General features: G+C 40.9%; 1 protein-coding gene across 6 annotated transcripts in view; it reads right to left on the minus strand.

Moving 5' to 3' along the window:
• Positions 1-24,425, minus strand: part of TANC2 (tetratricopeptide repeat, ankyrin repeat and coiled-coil containing 2) — a 329,859-nt gene that overhangs the window by 214,202 nt on the left and 91,232 nt on the right. For all 6 annotated transcript variants that reach the window (XM_058179549.1, XM_058179546.1, XM_058179545.1 and 3 more), the window contains exon 3: positions 6,513-6,584. In XM_058179549.1, the coding sequence (XP_058035532.1) occupies positions 6,513-6,584 (72 nt within the window). The remainder of the gene's footprint in view (positions 1-6,512; positions 6,585-24,425) is intronic.

Here is a 24,425-nt window from a genome sequence, read left to right on the forward strand (position 1 = left end):
TCTATTCTATTCTAATTTGAAATATTATTTGAATTTACGGTAATTTGAAAATATGGGAACACAATAGAGAATATAAATATAGAACAGAAACAGGAAATGATTACTTATAAAGAACTTTTGTATGCTGAAGGAGGTAGATTGCAATTAAAATCATTACAGGTATTAAATGAAGAAGGGAGGAATTATACTTGATTTCAATATGGGCAAATAAGTGCTAGATGGAAAGAAGATCAAAAAATTGGTAAAATGCAAAGGGAGGAAAATTTAATAAAGCAAATTAGAAATCAGACCCAGGAGCATATAAAGAGATTGTATAATGTGTTGCTTGAAATAGATTCGGAAAAGGATTTGGTAAAGGACTGTATGATAAAATGGGAACAGAATATTCAAGAACCAATAATGTTGGAAACATGGGAGAAAATCTGGGTTAGAAATGTTAAGTTTACACAAGCACAGAATTTAAGGGAAAATTTTTATAAGATGTTTTATAGATGGCACTTAGATCCCAAAAAATTATCACGTATGTATCTTAATATCCAAGCGAAATGTTGGAGGTGTGATTGTGATGACACTACATATTTTCATATTTGGTGGACTTGCAAGAAAATTAAGGCCTTTTGGATAAGAATTTGGTGGATTATTCAAAATGTACTGAAGAAGAAGATAAAGTTCCTGCCACAATTTTTCCTTTTGGGAATCATAACGGATTGTACAGGGATTGAGACTAAACTGATTCTGAATTTAATAACAGCAGCAAGACTGTTGATTGGACAATATTGGAAGAAAGAAGAGGTACCTACAATAGAAGAATGGATACTGAAAGTCATTAATTTGGCTGAGATGGCTAAAATCTCAGCTTTTTTAAAAGACAATACGCAGGAAAGATATTTAATTGAATGGAAAAAATGGATTGATTATATACAAAACAGATATCAGATTAAGAAATATCAGATTGCCTTTGAATAATTAGAAAGTTATTTTATTTAATGGGGAGGGAGTTGGGAGATGAAAAGCTTTGGATGAGGTTAATTGGATTGGAAGGGAAAATTTTATTCTATGTTTGGTTTATGTATAACAATACCTTGTGATTGACCCGGGAAGCCGGGGGGGAGGGAAGGGAGGGGGGAAGGGGGTTTTTTGGGAGGGAGGGGGGGAAAAAGGGGTGAAAATGTCTTTGTTTTTTTAAAAAACTTTTTCAATAAAAAATAAAAAAAGAAAAAAAAAGAAAATATGGGAACAGTCCCTTATCCTAATGTTTTTCTGCATAAAAAAGTTATCATTACTGGATTGCTTTTAATGTTATATTGATAATACAGGTTTAGCAACTGCCTTTGATAGTAACTGTTTGCATATACAACAGTAATAAACGGGAGTATACAGTAGAAAAAATCATTTTATGATTACTATACACACTTACACCCACATTTTTGTGTCTGACAACAATGCATACTTGAATGAGAGTAATACTGGCCATCAGCCTCCGACCAGACAGGAAACACAACGTCATTTGTTTATTCTACTTTATTATAATATTACATTAACAGAATCTCACATATGGTTTGCATGCTACTTTGCAAATATTTCATCAGAACCAACTTCATTTGCTAAACAAGAGCTACATATACAAAGTGAATTAGCATCAAAAGTTAAGCAGAAGTTCACCTTTGGTTAAGCTGAAGATATACATTTTACAGAGGATTTAAAAAATGAAATATGGTTTCACTCCTTATTGCTCAGAAAGATAACATTCTGAATGCTGAGCAGTATCTCTTTTTTGTTTTAAGAAGAAAAGTTGTATAAAACCTGGAGAACAGTAAAATGTTTTTGAAGAGAGGAACTTTAGAGAAATTATGGTTTTCTTTTTCTGGAATTTCTCTACATTTTCCACACTGTAATGGCAATTTGGGTGGGGAGAGTAATATAGTCCTTAATCCTGTTCTGGTTTACAGTCTTTGCTTTATAACATCCTAACTATTCCTTCTTTTCTCCCCGTGCTTACCCACTTCTTGATTTTTTTATTGTTGTGTATGTGTGATAATATTTTTGGGTATAAGTCCTTATACCCAAGAACTTGTCGCCGCCTGGGAAAGGGCGGGGCGGGGGCCTTGGACCGCATCGTGCCTTTGCAGCCTCTGACCCGGCGCCGATCTCGACCAGCTCCTTGGTATTCCGAGGAGCTGAGAGAGATGACGCGCCAGAAAAGACGCCTAGAGAGTGGTTGGAGGGCCAGCCATTCCGAACCTGATCGAACACTAGTAAGGTCTCATATTCAGACCTATCTGGTGGTGATAAGAGCGGCGAAGCGTGAATATTTCTCCGTTCTTATTGCGTCGGCAGATAACCACCCAGCAGCCTTGTTTAGGGTGACCCGCTCCCTTCTTACTCAGGGAGCTAGGGAAGATCCCTTGCAAGGCCGTGCTGAGGACTTTGGAAAATATCTGCACGATAAAATCGCTCAGATTCGGAATGGGCACAGATTGGGTAGTTTCGGATGGGATGATGGAGGTGGGTCTTGAGGCTGCCATCTGGGAGGAGTTTGATTCTGTGGCTCCCGAGGACACGGACAGGATACCAAGGAGGCTGAATGCAACCATATGTTTATTGGACCCCTGTCCCTCCTGGTTGGTACTGGCCACACAGGAGGTTACACGAGGCTGGCTTCAGGGAATTGTTAACGCTTCTCTGAGGGAGGGTGTCTTCCCTACAGCCTTGAAAGAGGCTGTGGTGAGACCCCTCCTCAAGAAGCCCTCCCTGGATCCAGCTGTTTTAGCGAACTACCGTCCGGTCTCCAACCTTCGTTTTGTGGCAAAGGTTGTTGAGAGTGTGGCAGCGCATCAGCTCCCTCAGTACCTGGATGAAACTGTCTATCTGGACCCATTCCAGTCCGGTTTCTGGCCTGGGTACAGCACAGAGACAGCTTTGGTCGCGTTGGTGGATGATCTCTGGAGGGCCCGGGGCAGGGGTTGTTCCTCTGCCCTGGTCCTATTAGATTTCTCAGCGGCTTTTGATACCATCAAACATGGTATCTTGCTGCATCAGCTGGAGGGGTTAGGAGTGGGGGGCACCGTTTTTCGGTGGTTCTCCTCCTTCCTCTCTGACCGGTCGCAGACAGTGTTGGCAGGGGGGCAGAGATCAACCGCGAGGCGCCTCTTGTGTGGGGTGCCTCAGGGGTCGGTTCTCTCGCCTCTCCTGTTCAACATCTATATGAAGCCACTGGGCGAGATCATCCGTGGTTTTGGGGTGTGGTGTCATCTGTACGTTGATGATACACAGCTGTACATTTCCACCCCTAACCACCCCAGCGAAGCCGTCCCGGTGTCTGGAGGCTGTGCGGGTCTGGATGGGGAAAAACAGGCTGCAACTCAACTCCGCCAAGACCGAATGGCTGTGGATGTCGGCATCCCAATATAATCAGCTGATGCCATCGCTGACTGTGGGGGATGAGTCATCGGCCCCCACAGAGAAGGTCTGCAATCTGGGCATCCTTCTGGATGCACGGCTGTCGTTGGAAGAACATATGACAGCTGTCGCCAGAGGAGCTTTTTATCAGGTTCGCCTGATACGCCAGGTCCCTTCTTAGACCGGGATTCCTTATGCACAGTCACTCACGCCCTCGTCACCTCCCGTCTGGACTACTGCAACGCTCTCTACATGGGGCTCCCCTTGAAGAGCACCCGAAGGCTCCAACTGGTTCAGAATGCGGCTGCGCGGGTGATAGAGGGAGCGACACATTGCTCCATATAACACCTCTCCTGCGCAGGCTGCACTGGCTTCCGGTGGTCTTTCGGGTGCAATTCAAGGTGTTGGTTACCACCTTTAAAGCGCTCCATGGTATAGGACCGGGTTATTTACGGGACCGCCTACTGCTACCAGCGACCTCCCATCGACCAGTGCGTTCCCATAGGGAGGGTCTCCTCAGGGTGCCGTCAGCCAGATAATGTCGGCTGGCGACACCCAGGGGGAGGGCCTTCTCTGTGGGGGCACCAACCCCCTGGAATGAGCTACCACCAGGTATCCGCCAACTCCTTGATCTCCGGACCTTTCGATGCGAGCTGAAAACATTTCGGTTCCATCGCGCAGGACTGGCCTAATGGTTTTTTAAATGGGGTTTTTATGGGTTTTATAGTGTTCAGCCAACCTTAAATTTTCTCTTTTTAAACTGGTTTTAATTTTTGTATCTATTGTTTTATCTTTGGCTGTAAACCGCCCTGAGTCCTTTGGGAGAAGGGCGGTATAGAAATTTAAACAATAAATTAATTAATTAATTAATTAATTAATTTCCTGGTATCTAGGATAAATAGGAACAATATTTCAAGTAAGCAGTTATTTTATCAAACATATAGCTCCACCTGTTACCTATTATGAGGCACATTCCATAAACTATATACATGGTGCATTATTGAGAGGATATTAACTGATTTCCTTATAAAGTAATTAAATGGATGCTTTAAGAAAGGATAGATGCAACTTTTATTGAGAAGGGTCAAAAAAAGTTAAAGAGAAGTTACTTACCTTAAATCTTTTCACAATGATCTTCAAGAAACATTAACAGTAATACAGATATGGAAGTCTATGCCTTGAAATCAGATTCTCTAAACTGTTTCTAACTGACAGATGCCTTCAATTTTATAAGATATAGATTTTCTTCAAGACAATGTTACATGAATCTATAATGTAACAAATGGGTGTTATAAGAGGGTAGAATGTAGCTGGCTAAAAACCTAAAACTCAGTAGAAAGAGAAACACATACATCAGGGGTGTCCAAACTACGGCCCGCGGGCCAACTGCGGCCCGCGGGTCAGTTTTTATTGGCCCGCAGCAAATTCTGAAAATATAATTGAATATGGCCCACACATGGCGCTTGAGCTCAACTCTGTTGCACTTCTCAACCAGCCCCAATACTAGAAACTCAGCGGCAGCCTGGGGCTGCCGCCTTCACCATTCTGCCCGGCTTCCCAGGTGGGGCGGCCTGGTGCAATAGAAGGTTGCGCAACGTCTCGGGTAAAATATGTAATAAAAATCGTAGATGGCTCCTGTTTCTGTATGTGACTCTTCCGTCCCGGCGCGGGGCTGTTGCAAAGAGGGTTGGGGCAGTTCAGCCACCGAGCGGCAGGGGGAGCTCGCGCAGCGATGGAAAGGTGGCGCCTGCGTAGCTGCACCGCCAAAATGGGCGTCTCTGAGGATGAATTTCGGCGGCGGGATCCGCCAGGGTGGCGGCGGGGGCAGCGGCGCGCGGGATAGGCACAGGCGCTGCTCCCGCCGCCACCCCATCCCCCGTCCCCCCGGAGCGCGGACTGAAGCGAGGCGGTGCCCCTCGGCCGCCCGGGAGGAAGAGGCAGCAGGAGGCGGACGGAGAGCCGCTGGTGGTTCCGGCCAAGTCCCGCTCGGAGGCCGGGCCAGGCGGGAGGCGGCCCAGGGCTGGTGAGTCAGGCGGGAGGCAGGGAGTGGGGGGAAGAGGCTGAGGTGATCGCCGCCTGGGAGCCACTGACTGCCGCCTGCTCTCCGCCTAGAGATGAAGGGCCGCGGGAGGCCGCCGCCCCCGCTGCTGCTTCAAGGGCCGGAGGACACCCGCCACGGACTCGAGGCCCGGGTGGCCCTACTGCTTTTGGAGGCCCTGGCCGCGCCCCGCACGCCCCCGCTGCCCGCCAGCCGCTGGAAAGGGGCCCCGGCTAATGCGAGGCCGGGCTGGCTGTGGGAGCTGAGCTCGTTGACGGGCACCCTGGCCATAGCTCCTTGGGAGGCCGATCAGGTGCGTGGCTGCGGCGAAGCGTCGGGCTCTTCTCCGGGGTCCTCCCTTCCCCTTGGGGGCAGCTGAGCCGTCGCTCTTTTGCGGTGTTTCTGTTCCCGGAGCATCCCGAGGCCGAGTTCGCCTTCAATCCAAAGGACAGCATCACTGCTCCCACTGAGAGCAATGTTCTTCACATTATAGGTGAGTTAGAAATACACACAATAATCATGTGTCAATATGTCACCTCTTGTGTGTGGCCCGGGCCTTTGCTTATTTTTCTGTATTTGGCCCTCACCAAAAAAACTTTGGACACCCCTGACATACATTATACAGATAGCTGGCAAAAAACTGATTAAGTGAAGTGAGAGAATATTCCATCTTCAGAATACTCCACTAATTTCAAGACAGGTCAACTAAGCTATACTCTCAAGAGCTATTTTCTCAAGAATCATAGCTTACCAACATTCAATTTACTGTGATCTTTTGCATGTTTAGTTATTTTTGAGATATTCTTAATAAAGCCTATGTATTAACCAATAACGTCACCTCCTGGCAAGAAGGGCAAAAACAAAATTGATTAATTAATTGATTGATTGATTGATTAAATACATTTTTCTTGTTTAGGAGAAAGATTTTGGGATAAGCAATTCATTTCTTTCTTTGAAAGTCAGAATGTCTTTAAAACACAAATTATTGCTGATTATACTTTTAAATGAAAATAAATATTAAACATCTAATATGAAATAAAATGCAAGAATACTTGAAATTCATTTGTTTACTTACCTTGTCCAGAATGACTCTGACAATAATCTATGCTTGCCTGCCTTCGATCTTGTGGCTCCTCGCTTCCTCCATCTACATGAGAACCAAAACAACACAAGAGAGATTAGGCAAATATAATTTCTCTTCCACTATTACTATCTCTTGAAAGACAGCAACCAGTAATCACAAATATTTATTGTTTATATAAGGTACAGAGGCAGACAAAGTGACTAAATAAACTTCTTTATGGAAAAATTAGAAGACCAGATTTTGCAGTTAAGATCACATGATGCTCATTGGTAAACTACATACCTATGTAAACATCATACAATGTAGGACCCAGACCAAATTGTGCATCAAAATGCAACAAATTTTAAATGTATCATTTATTAATCAAATTTCAAAGTCAATAACAATTCAGAAGAGAACCAGTCTGGTATAGTGGTCAAGGCATCTGGGTGAAAACTATGATACTATTTATTCTAATCAAGGGTAGATTCTACTTACCTTTATTACCGGTTCACAAAGGGAGTGCTGCGCATAAGCTTCAGCACATGCACACATCGCCAAATATGACATCAGGGTGGGTGGGCAGAGTCTCCTGCCGCTTTTACTACCAGTTTGCAAGAACCGGACAGAACCGGGAGCAACCCACCACTGATTCTAATCCCATTTTAGGCACAAAGACTGCTGAGTAGCCTTGTATCATTCTCACTCTCAGCCCCTAGGAACAAGGCAATGGCAAACCACTTCTGAAAAAACTTACCAAGAGCTATTTCACAGAAGTTTAGAATATCTACTGAAAAAATCCTCTATGCTCAATATGATATTCATTGCTACCTGGTTCTTAGCAACTAAAATGATTAAAATCCTGGAGACAAAAACATATGAAAAAGGCTTGCAGGATTTGGGCTTGGCTAATCTAGAGAAAAGAAGGGCTAAGAAGGACATGATAGCAGTATTTCAGTATTTGAGAGGCTGCCACAAAGAGAAAGGGATCAACTTATTTTCCAAAATACCAAAAGGCAGGATGAGAAACTACAGATGGAAACTGATCAAGGAGAGAAGCAACCTGGAATTAATGAGAAACTTAATTAGCCAGTGGAACAGCTTGCTGTCAGAAACTGTGGGTACTTTTATCACTGTAGGTTTTTAAGATGAGACTGGACAATCAATTGTCTGAAATGGCATAGCATCTCCTGTTTGAACAGAGGGTTGAGCAAGGTCCCTTCCAGTTCTATTCTGATTGTACTAAAAAAGACTACATACCATAATAGTACCACCATTGTAAAACTAGCCGTTCTTGGTTCTTCCAAGACAAAAGACTGCTCCAGCAGCTCCACCATCTATATCCCCCTCCCCCCAATCTCTATCTTTTTTGGCTGTCCTGCACAGCCTAAATAGGCCACTGTATTCTCTCACCACTACCTAAAGTGAACTGTCTTCCCTGTCCTTTGTATTACTATGATGTAATTCCTACCCTTTTCTGGGTTTACTACTTCTGAAGAGTGCTGCCTCAAGACCCGAAGCATTGCATGGAATTCCTGAGCTGCAAAACACCAATAAGCACTATTGCTACAGTGCACAAAAATGGCTCAGATCTATGGCACACCAAGAAATCTCCAAGCTATGTGGCTCTGGTCTTGCAATCGTTTTGAAATTAATTGAGGCAAAAAAAAACCCCAGAGGGTGCATCCAGGAGTCCCCAAAGCCATGGTGATGCTCTAGTACTTCTTGCCACACCATGGCTTCAGGGGCTTCTGGATGCACCCTTTGGGGTTTTTTGCCTCAAGTAGTTACAAAACCATTTCAAGGCAAGGAGTCTCTGAGCCACACTGCAGCAAGAAGCACCTGCTTAGGAACCCATCTCATGCCATCCTCCATTGGCCACTTACCAAATAAGAAATAACCTCTGGAGAGCCCGGGACAGGGGTTGTTCCTCTGTCCTGGTTCTATTAGATCTCTCGGCGGCTTTTGATACCATCGACCATGGTATCCTGCTGCGACGGTTGGGGGGATTGGGGGTGGGAGGCACCGTTTATCGATGGTTCTCCTCCTATCTCTCTGACCGTTCGCAGACGGTGTTGGCAGGGGGGCAGAGGTCGACCCCTAGGCGCCTCACTTGTGGGGTGCCTCAGGGGTCTGTTCTCTCGCCTCTCCTGTTCAACATCTATATGAAGCCGCTGGGTGAGATTATCCGTGGTTTCGGGGTGGATTATCATCTGTACGCTGATGATACTCAGCTGTACATTTCCACCCCGAACCACCCCAATGAAGCCGTCTTGAGGCCGTGCGGGTCTGGATGGGGAGGAACAGGCTCCGACTCAACCCTTCCAAGACAGAGTGGCTGTGGGTGCCGGCGTCCCGGTACAGTCAGCTTACACCATCGCTGACTGTGGGGGAAGAAGTATTGACCCCCAGGGAGGGAGTGCGCAACTTAGGCGTTCTCCTGGACGATCGGCTGTCCTTAGAAGAACATTTGACAGCCGTCGCCAGGGGAGCTTTTTATCAGGTTCACCTGATCTGCCAGTTGCGCCCCTTCCTTGACCGGGACGCCTTATGCACGGTCACTCACGCCCTCGTCACTTCCCGCCTGGACTATTGCAACGCTCTCTACATGGGGCTCCCCTTGAAGAGCACCCGGAGGCTCCAGTTAGTCCAGAATGCGGCCGCGCGGGTAATAGAGGGAGCACCGCGTTGCTCCCATATAACACCTATCCTGCGCGGCCTACACTGGCTACCGGTAGTCTTCCGGGTGCAATTCAAGGTTTTGGTTACCATCTTTAAAGCGCTCCATGGCTTAGGACCGGGATACCTTCGAGACCGCCTTCTGCCGCCGATTGCCTCCCAACGACCTGTGCGCTCCCACAGAGTGGGCCTCCTCAGGGTGCCATCGACCAAACCATGCAGGTTGGCGACCCCCAGGGGGAGGGCCTTCTCTGTGGCGGCACCAGCCCTGTGGAACGAGCTTCCTCCGGGATTACGACAACTCCCCGACCTCCGGACCTTCAGACAGGAACTGAAGACTTTATTATTCCAGCATGCGGGACTAGCCTAAGAATAAAATGTTTTAGTTAAATTTTAATGGGGGTTTTATTGGTTTTTATTGTTTTAGTGATCAGGCCAGGATAATATTTAGTTTTAACTGGGTTTTAATGGTTATTTATTATATTGTTTTAATATGCCTGTGAACCGCCCTGAGTCCTACGGGAGATGGTGCGGTATATAAGTTTGATAAATAAATAAATAAATAAATAAATAAATAAATAAATAAATAAATAAATAAATAAATAAATAAATAAGAAGCACCCCACACTCACCCAGCTCCATCTTGCCCGTGTCTTTACCACCACCTCCTAAAGTAGCCCTTGTATTCTGAACTAACATCACTGGCCTATGGAACATTTCCATTGTGCTTCCCATGCATGCCAGGATGGTGAGCCCAATGGAGGGGAGGCAGGCAAAGACAACAATAATCAGCCAGGGGAGCAGTGGTGGGCAGTTTGTAAATGCAGGCAAACTCAAATTTTTATCATGTGACCTTGGTCACAAATCCACTTTTTAAGCACCATTGTAACTTTGAACAGTCACTGAATGATTGGACATTAAGCAAGGATTATCTATAATTCTGTATCTTTTTTCAGCCTTCTCTTTTAGGGTGAAAATGTCACCTTCCTTTTGAGTAAATATGGTTCTAGAAGGAAAAGTCTGCTACAAATGTATGAAGAAGCTACGTGAACCTTGAGATTTATCTATGTGGCAGAAGTGTGTGAACCTTTAGTGCCTGCCTCTGAACCAGGATGGCTGCCATCACTGATGCAACTTTAAATTCTGAATTCTATCAGCAAATTCTATAGGAAGATGTCAGGTATCTTATCCATGCTCAAGAGAAAGTGGGTGATGCAGCAAAGGACCAAATCACACAAATCATATGACCCAAGAATGGCTGAAATTGAAGTTAATGTTTTGGAATAGCCAAGTAAAACTCCTAATTTAAATCCTTAGAAATGTGGTAGAACGACCTAAAGCATACAAGGAAGACTCCCAATATTCCTAAATTGAAGCTGTTCTGTAAGGAAAAAGGCCAAAATTCCTCCCAGCCAATGTGCAGGGTGATAACAGTTATCGGAAACATTTAATGAAGTCATTGCTGTGCAAACAGGGCATATCAGTTTTTGAAAGCAAAGGTTTATATGCTTTTGCCACACAGATATATATTCTGTAGCTTTGAATAATTTTCTTCAATGAATAAATAAGTAAAATGTTTTTGACTTATTTCTTTAAGTGGATTCTTTTTATCTATTCTATCTATTTAGGATTTATGTGGAGAACGGGTCAATAGACAATGAAAATTCAAAGAGTTCTTAAGCTTTTAAGTATTATTGCATTGTGTAAGAGTATAGTATACAGCAAATGGTACCAAACACACCACATACCTAGTATCAATGGCGTTTCCCAGTCCCAGTACTTTTAACCTCTACATCAATGATGTGTCAGAAGTCTTCTGCTCTCAGGATGTTCACAGTTACATAATAAATCTATCAACATTATTCTAAAGGCAGGTTATATGATTCTTATGGACAATCTCAATCTTGGAATAATGAGACATTTTGGATAATGGTACAAAAGTTAGTGCTTACCACATTATTAATTCTTTGAAACTAAATAAAGTTATCAGGGAATTGCGCAGCTGGTATCCAAACAGACTCAGAAACACTGATAAGTACTTGTGGTTTATATAAATAAATATATTTACAGTAAATAAGAGAGGCAAATATAGTAAATCAACACAGCAGGAACATCAGTAAATCACAGACAGCACACCCAGCACATAGAGGAAAAAGGTGGGAAACAAGAGAACTCCTCCTTTACACTCACAGCAACCAATCACAGCTTAGATTGCCTCATGCAGTGGCCACCTCTCTTCAACCAGTTTAGTCAATGGCTTTGTCATGTGGTCAGCCAAATTATCTTCTGATAGACAATAAATTAGATCTATTACATTTTCTTTCACTGCTTTTACGACATTAAAATATTTTATGTCAACATGTTTGCTTCTGATTTTACTCTCACCTATTGCCATTTGTACACATGCTGTGCTATCTCCAAACACTAGTATAGCTCCCTTCACCTCAATATTCAAATCCTTCAATAATTGTACACTTTTCTTTTTTGACTTAGAATATATCCTCCTTCTTGTAGTTTCTTTATTTCTACTCCTAAATACTTCTTTATTTCTCTTAGAAGCTTTGCATTTCTTTTGTTCTGCCATAGGTAAACCCAATACCTCCCGGCAATTTTAAGGTCAAAAAATGACATATATCTTCACCTCATCTGTTTTGAATCTTCTTGGAGGAACACCTTTGTTTGCTCTTTCAGACTTCCTTGGAACAAACTGTTCCTATTTCACAGGGATCCCACTTTCTAAGCATTTCTCTGAACTATTCTCAGAATTTGAGCCACTTTCAGATATTTGATCAATATACCTATGTGAATGCTCACCCACTGGAGACTTTTGACTAACAGGCATTAAAATTTCAGTACTGGTATGCATCTTTGCCCAATTCTCAAGTTCTGAAAAATTTGCAAAATGTGAAATAATTACATTTTTGTGTCCATCTGTATGCCTGTATGCCTTTGATCTTGATTGATAACCTATAAATTTCAATTTCTTTGCCTTTAGCTGTCCTTTCTTTCTGTTTTGGGAATGTGTGCCCATGCATTGCCAAAGATTCTTAAATGTGCCAAAGATGGTTGTCTTCCATACAACATGTAACATGAAGTGATTAATTGCTGAACTACAAAGGTCTATTGCCCAAATAATTGGCAGTTATGGTTCCCTCATCCCAATACAGTTTACTCATTCCTGCATCTGCTAGTAAAGCATCTTTCATATTTTGTAATACACCATTCCTGCACTCGCCAACTCTATTCTCTGCCAGAGTGTTTGGTTTTTCTATGGTTTATGTCTTTCTTTCTCAGCCACTACTGAAACATATTCGATATAAACTCTGTTCTTCTGTCTGTTTGTAGTTGACATACAGATTGATTATACCTCGTCTCTACAAACATTACCCATTGCTTAAATTGTTGAAACATACTTGTTTTGCTTTTTAATAAATAACAAACACCCATACCATTAGAAATCATCAACAATTTCCAAAGCAAATTTGGCCCCTCCCATTGATGGGGATAGAGGGCCAATTAAATCAGCATTTAAAGAAAATTTCTTTCATATTTCTTATCATTTCTTTTGCTGATAGGGTATATTTTTGATTTGGCCTATTTGTAAATAGCACAATCCAAATATTTGTCACAATCTTTTATATTTAAACTACAGCCAGGTCAGGCATTTTCTGCAATACTTTAAAGTTTGCATGACCCAACCTTCCGTGCAACAAATGTGCACACCCATTATGCTTTGGTTCATTAGAAAAGATGGTCTCTGCGCTGCCACCAGTTTCTTTGTGGTTCAAAATATATAAACTGTTCAGTTTCAAATCTTATGCACATACCCTTTTATTCTTTATGACCTTGCATGTACCCTTTGCAAAAATTACATCATACCCTTCATTGTCTAAGTGAGACACATTCAGCAAATTGTGATGTAAACCTGGTTCACATAAAACCTTATCAAACAATTTACCAATACATGGTACATATACTGTTCCTTGTCCTTGTACAGAACAATGATTGCTATTTGCCAGGCTTACAAATTTCTGGGCAACTTGTCCCAGACAGGAAAATAGTTTTGAGTTATTCACAATATGTTCACTTGCCCTTCTGGCCAACAACCACATGCCTTTGTTGTTTTTGTTGCTTGCCTTCACAACAGAAATCTATGTGTCTTCTTGTTTCTGTCTCTGTGCTTTGTCTCTCCTGCTTGAATCTTTTAATATTCTTACTGGACAATTTCTCCAGATATGCTGAGTAGATAGATCCACATGCAAAGCACCATTTTACAATTCAGAATTTCTCTGACGCCATCTTATCTCACTGGAAAACAGTTCCTTTCTGACTGGGTTGAAAATTATTATTGTTTCTATCTAGTCTTTTCTGTTCTTCTTCCAAAAATTTCCTAGTCAGATAACTCATGGTTAAATCACATTCATTCATGGACTCAAGGCTTATTACGAACATAATACAACATACACTTTGTGTGCTTCTGAAAACACTCTTCCTTGCTCTTCTAACTCAAGGAAGATTTTCCTCATAAACTAGAGGTGATCTGACACACTTTCTCCAGATCGTAGCTTTGCTCTATAAAGTTTTTTGGTGAGAGTAACTTTGCTGCTTGCAGTTTCCCCGTATATAAATTCTGCATAAGGCCAGCCAGGATTCTAGCAGATGTAAGCCCACGCACATGTATTACCTGACTATCTCTCAAGCACAAAATTATGCTGGCTAATGCTTTTTCAGTCTGTTTTTGTCCCTCCTTATTGAGATCTGCTAGAGGATTGCTTATAACTGTCCACAAATCCTCCCTCCGCAGAAAGGTCTCCATGTTTAGGCTCCATGAGACATAATTTGTCTCATTAAGACAAGCCAAAGGAAATCCTCTCCCCATTCCTCTAACAGATAGCATCGTGCTGTCTCTACAGGCCAATAATCCTCAACCTCCTTCAGGCTCACAAATAAACTTTTACTTCAGAAAAATACTATTGGCTCTTCACAGTGCTTTGGGCCCCTTAACTTGTCAGGGAATTGTGCAGCTGGTGTCCAAATGGAGTCAGAGACGCTGACAAGAACTTTTGGTTCTATATAAATAAATTTTTACAGTAAATAAGAGAGGCAAACAGGAGCATAGTCATGTAAATCAATACAGCAAAAATATCATCAGGTAAATTCCCCTTTTTTACTCACAGCAACCAATTACAGTTCAGATTCCATCATACAGTGGCCAGCTCTCCTTAAGCAATTAGCTGCACTATCCAATCCTTCACAGGTCCAGCTATTAAATTTTAAGTATCTTAACAAAGATTAAGTTCAAAGTAATGATATTTGGAAAGAAGTATATCAAATATACCTGGTATTTGGACAAGGAACCTGTAGAACAAATCAACTCCTTTTTAATACCTAGGAGTACTTTTTAACCAACTTAGGGTCATGGACAAGGGTCTAGGATAACTTGCTACCACTGGCTTGCTGCTGTTGCCTTGCGTTGATCACCTAGCCCTGACTTGCTGTGTGACAACTCACCTTGGGAAAAAGCCAGAAGTGAAGGGAAACCTCCTCCTCCTCTTCTGTAGTTTGTACGGGGTAAAAAAATTTGGAAGGATGAAACAGAGTGGAAAAGAGGGACCAGAAAAAAGATCACTTGGGAAAGAGTCACACACTTTTTGGCGCACAGGAATTTCTGTCACAGAATTCAATGGTCTGGGTGCAAGGAGGAAGGGAGGAGACAGAAAGAGGGAGGGAGGGAGGGAGGGAGGGAGGGAGGGAGGGAGGGAGGGAGGAAGAGAAAGAAAAAAAAGGAAAAAGGAGGAGGAGGAAGGGGTTGCCTTTGCCTCTGGCATTCTCCCACAGTGAATTGCCACATGGTGAGTTGCCAGGGTGAGCCAGGTGGGGCAAGCTAGTTGGGGTAACCCTGCCAGGGCAATCAGGAGGCAGTGATCCTGCTGTGGTGACCCAGCTGCGGTGAGTTGTCCCTTTCCACATGGACAACCTTATTATTAAAAATGTGAGAAGGGGCTCAGTCCAGGCCGTTTTTCTTTGTTTGATTTATCATTTGTATTTGTATTTCCACTCTGTCCTCTGTCTTATAGTCCACAAATTCTTTATTTTCCAATATTTCTAGGATCTGTAACTCCTCTTCAACCCATCTATCCAAAAATTCTTCTGTATTGTTGTCTGTCACATCTTTCACTTCTTTTTTATGATCTTCAAAAAGTACTCTTTTAGGTGCAGAAATAATTGCTCCCAATTTAGTTGTAAATTTTTCTCCAATTCTTCAAAAATGCTTTGAAATGTTTCAAACATCCCTCATTTTAAGATTTCACTTTTCTTTTTCTTCAAAATTTAATTGTCTCTACTGCCCTTTTTCTGAATTACAAAGTCTCAAGTTTTATTGTTGCTTTGTTTTCAACTTTCAGACAATGATCTCTTTCTGATAGATTAATTTGTAATTCAAGGAATTATTGCAATATTTACTCGGTTTTTTAGAAGTCTTAGCAAATATTCTAATATTCCAAATTTGTCTGATCCATTTAAAATTGTCTTAGTTTAAATTCTTATTTAGTTTTTTACCATTTGTTTTATATTCTTGAAATCCTTTAAACAGTTAACTAATTATTCTTTCATTTTGGGATGAAGTTTTATTCACCAGGTAGTTTTTCAGCCTTGTTATTTAGAAGACCTCTTTTGGTTATAAAATAATTGTGAATTCAAAGGCGATTAGCAAGTAAACCCCAGTGTCCTTAAAGATTCATAGTTGCAAGCTTGATGGCTTCTATCATCTCCAAGCATTCGAACCCTCGAGGCCACCACTATCCTCAGGTGTTCTCATTAGGAGCAGCTATCCAGAGCACCAGTGGGCATTCTCTCATCTCCTCTTAATTTGAGGAGGTTCTGTTGCATCGAGCTTGTCACCAGTTTGCTAGTTATCAATGCAGCAGCATCTCCACTCTGATTTGCCATTTTTCTTACTCAGATGCTGAAGCTATAGTATATTGCTTTTTATCATTATATCATCTCCTGTAAGCATTTAAGATAATCCTCACCACATTTCAAGCTAATTAATCTTAAATTATAAACTTGGGAAAGTAAATCCTGTTTCATAACTTGATGCCATAAATAATGTTTGAACCCAAATTTGTATGTTTGATTAAATTTTACTCAATAAATGATAAATGAATTCCTTCTGTAGGCAATTGTTACCAATTCCATGTTCAAGTAAAGAAGGATTGACCTCCCCCCTCCCTGAAAGAACTGTAGGAATTTAGCGCCCACCCCCCTCCTAGAAGAATGAAATATTTTAGAAAATATTTAAAAAGGCAGAATATATTTCCCTGGATGAGAAATGGAGAAACATGCTCTTGGAAAGCGGCCCCCACCTTTGTTAATAGCCCCAGAAAGATAAAAGACATCTTATCTACAACACAGAAGACCTTCAGCTCCAGGGTGATGGGATTAAGACATGGCCCTCAGGACATGATAGGATTAGCCTCTACCCATTTCACCACATGGCAAGGCTCAGGCAAGCTTGAGGGACAACCTACAATGTTAGCTAAGACCCCCACCCCTGGGAATCTGACAACCAATCAGGATACTCTTCCTGTGCCCCAGAAAGTTCAAAGCTCAGAAAAAGCATAAAACCAGGGAGCACACAGGATCTCAGCCCCTTTTCTGTTCAGGATCTCAAGCCATGTGATCCTGGCCACCATTAAATCATCTTTCCAAGCAGCCTCCATGTTTCCAGTGTCTTTGTCCCCACTTGGAACTGAACCCAGATGGATATTTCTTCCAACAGAACAAAAAAGCAGGCATGAACCTATGGGAATGAAAATGAATTTTCGCCCTGAGAATAATGCTTTAGCCAACATATCAGCACTATAACCAAAGGCAAGGTACTATTTTAATATAAAATTTCAACTGTGGCAGTTGAAATCAGAAATCAGAATTAGTACTCACTGGATTTGAAAATGTCCATGTCCACATAGCAGACAATGATAACTGGATGCTGTTGTGCTACTCTGAAAATGAGAAATAGAGGGTGTTGGCTAAGCTATAGAAAAAATAGCTTCCAAAACTATTGTGAAACTTCCAACTAGTCTCATGTAAATTAGCATTTCTGTCACTTTCAGGAATAAGAAAAATGAATGTAATCAAACAAGTACAGATTGAGTACTAATCTTGATCATTAGTGAACTAAATTTCATGTTGGTAACAACTGGCAAGGAAAAAATAACTGATGGGAAATTTTGACACAAGAAAGATGAATGACAATGGCTGTATTATTTGCAACAGTTAAAATCTGAAAACAGTTTATTTCAGCACCCACTAAAACATCAACTGACTTAGTGTTCACGGACTAGAAAGGATAAATCAGTCCTCAACTATTCCCTAATTAGCAAGTCATTTTCAAACAATCATTCATGGATGCCATAACAACAAGAGACCAAACATCATTGTGATCATCATCTTGCACATGCAATATTATAACTCTAACTGAAATGAACTGCTCATAATATAGACACACTGAAATTTATGAATGGGTGGAACTACAAGACTCTACTTGCCAACAACAATTCCAACTAATGTTTAGCAGCTGATTTGTCATCCTTGAACCTCTGGAAGATATAAATGATTAAATATTATGAATTTCAAAATATAATTAATGAATGTGCCAAAGAGATTGGTCATATAGTGGTGAATAAAACCATGGATTTGGATGAATATCTAGCACTGATAGACAAACAAAGCCAGTGCAAAGTCAAAGGTGTGTCACAATACTCACCAGCTTAACAAGCATATCTGTACCCAGCTCAAAGCAGGATGCAATGCAAATTGGAATAACATTGCATAAGAACTTGAAGAAGATGCACATTTGTAATGAATACTGCAGTCTCTAAACCACATTATGCCTTGTCAGAAGTCAATTACTGGCTCCACTCATTCCTTCAAAAGATCTAGCAGTTTGAAGAAATACCAAATTCATGGAAACAAACAATAATAATGTCAATTTCCAAGAAAGGAGAGAATCAAGAGTGCAAGAATTACCATGGTGTTGTCAGTCATGAGCAGGGTATTTTGAAAGTTCTCCATAAAAAGTTTCAGAAAAGAAGAAAACAGTTAGCTCAAGAACAGTGCAATTTTTGGCCTGCAAAAGGATATGGTGGCCAATTAGAACAATTGCTTGAGGAATACATCATATACAGAAAGAGGCCTGTTGTTGTGTTGGTTCACTTTGAGGCAGCATTTGCCAATGTTTTGGTCACTACTACAGAAGTCACTTGCTTTAGAAAGTTTTCCTGCTAAAATAGTACAACTCCTGCCACAGATCTTTAAGGAATCATGAAGTTCTGTTTGTGTTGAACCATGAAATAACCAACATCAAATATTCCTTGTATGTACTAATGTGAAGTCTGTGTTACATCTTCCTTATTGGTAATATGGTAATTGATCCAGTTAATTACTGGTAGAAATGGTATCAAATTTCAACACAATTAATTCATTATAGACCTAATGTTTATTTATTATAGTGTGATTTGTGCAGACAGTGAAAATGAAGGCTTTTTGATATAAAAACATATGGCTTAAAGTCAATATTGACAAGATCAAGATATTCAAAACTCATGTTTTTTCAGGCAACCATCCACTTTGACAGAGCTCAGCTTCTACAAGTTAAACTATTTAAATATATTGATTTAATTTTCTAAGAAGACAAAATAGCTACTAAAGGCAACATCGACAATCAAAGCAGCTGTCTCTGGTGCAAAGAAATCAGAAGCACTGCTACCAAAATATGCATCTAATGATCATTAATACTACAGATGCTATTGCATAACGCAGAGTCCAAGACCTTACTTCAAAATTAGTTGAAAATCTAGAAGTTTTGCCTAAGTCAAATATGATGGTTTTCAATATATAACAAAATATTAAATAAAACAAATAATGGTATTGTTATCAATCTGTAGAAATTCGGAAGCACTATTTGGATACCTCTACCGCACTCCCCTATGCCAACTTCCTTATTGATTACTCTGGAAATCATGCTTTATAGGTTGGAAAGTACAGGTATCCACTCCAAAGAAAACTTGGCTGAAAATATGGAAGAAGATCTAACGAAATGTAAAGTCAATGAGATTGAACTGAAACACCTGATCCACAATAAACAAAAAAGAAGAATATTCCAGATAATGTCAATGGATCCATTGTATTGCCAGCCACATGCAGTTTACATTGTGGGCAATTACAGATAAGAGCAAAGGACATAATGAAACCCCACTTCAGTGTATCTGAAGTGAGCTGTAAATCTTTTTAACATGACTATAGCATGATCAGATTTTATATAGAATTATCGATTAGATTCCACATCTGTTCCATTTAAACTTTCCAAACACTTTTCAAGGGAAACCATGCAACAAAAGCACTGGGACTTGAAGCAGAGGCAAGCAAAGTGAGCTTAAAAATAGTGAAGACAAAACCAAGCTGATGCAAACTGATAATGTTCAAGACAACACTCTAATAATATTAAGACCTTAAAATTTTTGGAACAGTTTAACTATCTTAGTAGCATCATGGATACAGATGAACATATGCAGATGTAAAATGCCAAATAGGCAAAGAAACTGCTATTTTCCAACAAATGCCTTCAGTATGGACCACGTCTGTTATAAACACATCAATGTAGTTCAGATTATTTAATGAAATTGTCAAACTGCCATCTGCCACTCAGACCTAGAAATCTACAAAAAGAATTACGCATAAAGTCAATATCTTTCCAAAAACATGGCCTCAAAAGGATTCTTTGTAGCTCATATCAGGACCATGTCACAAACAAACAAGGAAATTCGTTAAAGAAGTAATTCCTAAAAACCCTTTGAGATAGTAACAGAACAAAGGAGAAAAAGAGAAAGGCCAAAGAAAACCTTGCGCCAAAATTTCAGGATGATCTGAAAAACATATATCTTAAATAGAAGGATGTGGAGACTTGTAGCTGAGGATCGAGAACCATGGAGTATGTTGGTAGCCCAATGTGCTCAGCATAAGATGTGAATCTAAATCTGAATCTGGCTCAGATTCTGGCTAAATATCTGACTGAAATGGGTCCAGATAACCAAATGCTCTGGGTGTTGCATATTAACATTGCCATAGTGAAATGACTGTGTATTTAACGCAGTATATTATCTACTTATTTTTCTTTAAAAATTAATTTCAAAAGTATGCAATACTTCACAAAATAAGTTCAAAAGGAAGTTTTCTATAGAGTGAAATATCATTTTAAATATAGTAAATGACAGCAGTAGCTACAGAATTTGCCTAAACAACTGATCTAAGAAAGTAGAGGTTCTTTATTAAAATTCCATTCCTTGCCTTTCTTCCGAAAATATTATTTCAAAACTGAAGCACAATTTTTCTCTCTGTCTGTCTGTCTGTCTGTCTTTTCTCTGTTGTCTGTCTGTCTATCCGTCTCTCTCTCTTTCTCTCTCTCTCTTTTTTTTTTTACAATATAGGAGTACTCAAAATCACACTGGCCAAGTGTGATTGGTGTATATGCTCTCAGTGTACATAAGGAGAATAAAAATTCATCAAGAATAAAAAGATACAATACTTAGTGATAGTCAAGGTTACTAATAAGCTATCAAATCGTACTAGGAAACAAATAAAAACAATATAATTGACAGAAACAAGCAACACTGTTATAGTAGTAAGTGGAAAGAGATAGTTACTAGTAAGGAAGATAAGAATAATAGTAATACAGTCTTAGTAAATTGTTTGACAAGGGAATTAGTTGTTAAGCAGAGTGATACATTCAGGAAAAAAATATCCTTGTGTCTAGTTGTTCTAGTGTGCAGTGCCCTATAGTGTCATTTTGAGGATAGAAGTATAAAAACATTAAACATATAAACATATAAGTATGTTTTAAAACATATAAAAACATACAAAGTATAAAAACATTAACAACCAAACAATTTAGAATACAGAATATATGGTCACCAAGTAAAACTATTGCTAGAGATGATCCTAGTAAAATTATCAAGAAAGTCTTGTTCCTGATATTCAAATATTAAATCTTTATCTATATGAAGGTGCTAGACAGCAGCACCTCTGAATCTCATATTTAACTGAACGTGTTTGTATATGCAAATATGTTTGTAATTCCAAGATTTTTAAGAACAGAACAGAACAGAATTCTTTATTGGTCAAGTGTGATTGAACACACAAGGAATTTGTCATCCATGCATAAGCTCTCAGTGTACATACAAACAAGAAGTGATAGATAAATCATGATTATAATCATAAAATACAATAATCATAAATCGTAAGATACAACACTCAATGATACTGATGAGATAAAAGCAATCAACAAAAATCAACAAAGTGATAGACATAAGATGCTAAAGGAATAGGTAATAGGAAAGATGAGGATAATAGTAATAAAGCTATAGTACATGATTTGATATCCTAGGGCATAAGACAATGTTGTGGGAATTAGTTGTTTCGAAGAGTGATGGTATGGGGGGAAAACTATCTTTGTGTCTATTGTTTTGGTGTGCAATGCCCTATAGCCGTGATGGCGAACCTTTGGCACATGTGGCACACAGATGTGGCACACAGCGCTCTCTCAGATGGCATGAGAGCCATCTCCCAAGTTCAGCTCCACTGCGCATGTGCTTCATGCCGGCCAGCTGGTTTTCAGGACTCTGCTGCGCATGTGTGTGGGTAGGGCACATGCAGGGGGCACGTGCAGGGGGGCACGTGTGCATGCACAGGGTGGGGCACATGTGCGAGGCCTGCGTATGCCTGTGTATGCATTGCATTCCATTTTGGGGGTTTGGGCACACACGCACATGCTTTGGGCACTTGGTCCAGAAAATATTAGCCATTTTCTCACTGCCCTATAGTGTCATTTTGAGGGAAGAATTTGAAACAGTTTATGTCCAGGATGTGAAGGATTCTAGATATTTTCACATTCCTCTTTATGGCTACTGTAGTATACAGGTCCTCAATGGAAAGCAGTCTGGCTGCAATTGTTTTTTCTGCAGTCCTAACTATCTGTTGAAGTCTGTGTCTATGTTGTGACCTGATGGCAGCCAGCAGAGTTGGCAGCAGAGTCAGACAGTGAGGAGGTTGGGGAGGAACATGGGCCAATCCTGGGGGTTGGAGAAAGCTTGGACTAGGGCTTTGCGTTGGAGGCAGAGAAGGAGATAGAGAGCAGTGAAGCAGAGGAACAGCTGGAGCCTGTTCCCAGTGTGCACATGCGCAGAGCTGCCAGAAGACAAAAACAACTCAGAAAGCAGGGTCAGCTTGGGAGTAAAGCCACACCTTGGAGATGATTGACCCCTCCCATAGGAAACAAAAGAGGAGCAAATGTGGAGGGAGCTTTTGCAGGAAACAATTTGTTCATTCGGTAGTTCCAAGCATGAAAAGTTCTGTTTGTGACTCTAAGAGATTCTGTGTCAAGTTTTGCCTTATTCTGCATTTGGAAACAAGTTACGTGGCAGCTTGCCAAGCGAGATAAGGTGTAGTAAAAAATATTCCTTTGAAAAATTGTTTTTACAAACCTTGCTGACTGTGAATGAAAGTAATTCACAGTTGTGTAAATAAAAGAGATTTCGCTGGGACCAATTCCTGCTTCCTGCTTTTTAAGGTAGCCTGGGTCAGAACAGTCTATCCTGTTTGGTTGCTGTGCCAAACCAGACAGTTATAGAGGTATAAATGACAGACTCAATAATTCCTCTGAAGAACTGTATCAGTTGCTCCTTGGGCAGTCTGAGCTTTCTGAGTTGGTGCAGAAATAACATTCTTTGCTGTACTTTTTTGATGATATTTTTGATGGTAAGTGTCCATTTTAAATCCTGGGAGATTATAGAATCTAGAAACCTGAAGGTGTCTACTGTTGATACTATGCTGTCTAATATTTAAGAGGTAGTAGAATAGGAGGGCTTCTCCTAAAACCTACTATCGTCTCAGTAGTTTTGAGTGTGTTCAGTTCAAGATTGTTCCAGCCACAACAAAGGGTTTTTAAGGTTTTAAAAACCCCAGATTTTTACAGTTTTAAAGACTATCTCTGGTATTTAATTTGTTTTGAATACCTCCACAAAATGGTAGCCAATTGATGTACATGCCTGAAATGCAGTCATGTTACTGTATTTCCAGTGTCATACAATTGCATTTTATACAAATTGTACTTTCCAAACTCTCTATAAAGGCAACTCTATTGAGAGAGTATTGAAATATACAACTTAAAGTCCTGATTGAACCCTGTTTCTTCATTTTCAGTAGGACCACACTTTGAAAATATACCTACAGATACCATCTAAATTTCTAAGAATTCTAAACTTTATGCTTCATTTTCAGGAGTACAACCCAACCAAAATAAGGTTGGGTTGTATAGCCTTACCCTTATTATATCTGTTTACGATTTGTTTACACATATTGGGCCTATTTCAGCCAAAGCCTCAAAATGATCTCTTTTAGCATTTCATCTAAATCAGTGTGTTTTTGCACCTGGTTAGTAGCAGACAGAGAAGGGAACGTTGTCTTACCTGAACGTCCCTTCTTAGAGAGGGGAATGACTTAAAAACTGAGGAGGTGAAACCGTTAAATCAGGCTGATTAATACTGGCGTCCGCCATTTTGCCACTTTTCCCGCCAATTTACGGCCTCTGCGGCCTACTCACAAGTTCTCAGTTGAATCCACCGGCTCTTTGAGGAGGCTGCCGAACAATGCCCAGCTTGGATCTTGATCGCTGGTAGTCAAGCGGCAAATTTTAAAGTGACCTCTTTTTTTTTTATTATTATTTATTATTTATTATTATTTTGCCGCGCTTCCAATATGGCTGCTCGATTTCCAGCCCGATAGCCACTGACTAGGCTCTCCCCAGCTTCCGCAGCCCCGAAAAAAACCTTCTGTCGATGGACAGGGCGGGCCGCTCACCTCGTGGCTTCTGGCGCGGCTTAGCAGGGCTCCCTGAGGCAATCCAGCGCTGCGATCTCAGCGGCGAAGGCGGAAGGGCGAGCCGCCGATTGAGAGAGAGCGTTGGGGACCTGCCCGTGAGCTCCTCCAACCAATGCCTCGTAATTTGCTGCTGCTGCGGCCTCAGCGCGGCGGGAAAAGCCCGCTAGCGCTTCCCAGCTGTTCGGCAAGCTGCGAAACCGCCGCGGCGGTCTTTAGCGGCTTGGGAGCCCGTCTCCTCCACCGGATATCCAAAGAAAAGGCAAATAAAAATCGAAAAATGTAAAAAAATAGAAATAAAAAGGCAACAAGTAA

The sequence above is a fragment of the Ahaetulla prasina genome, chromosome 4, assembly GCF_028640845.1.
Source record: "Ahaetulla prasina isolate Xishuangbanna chromosome 4, ASM2864084v1, whole genome shotgun sequence".
NCBI classification, from domain to species: domain Eukaryota; kingdom Metazoa; phylum Chordata; class Lepidosauria; order Squamata; family Colubridae; genus Ahaetulla; species Ahaetulla prasina.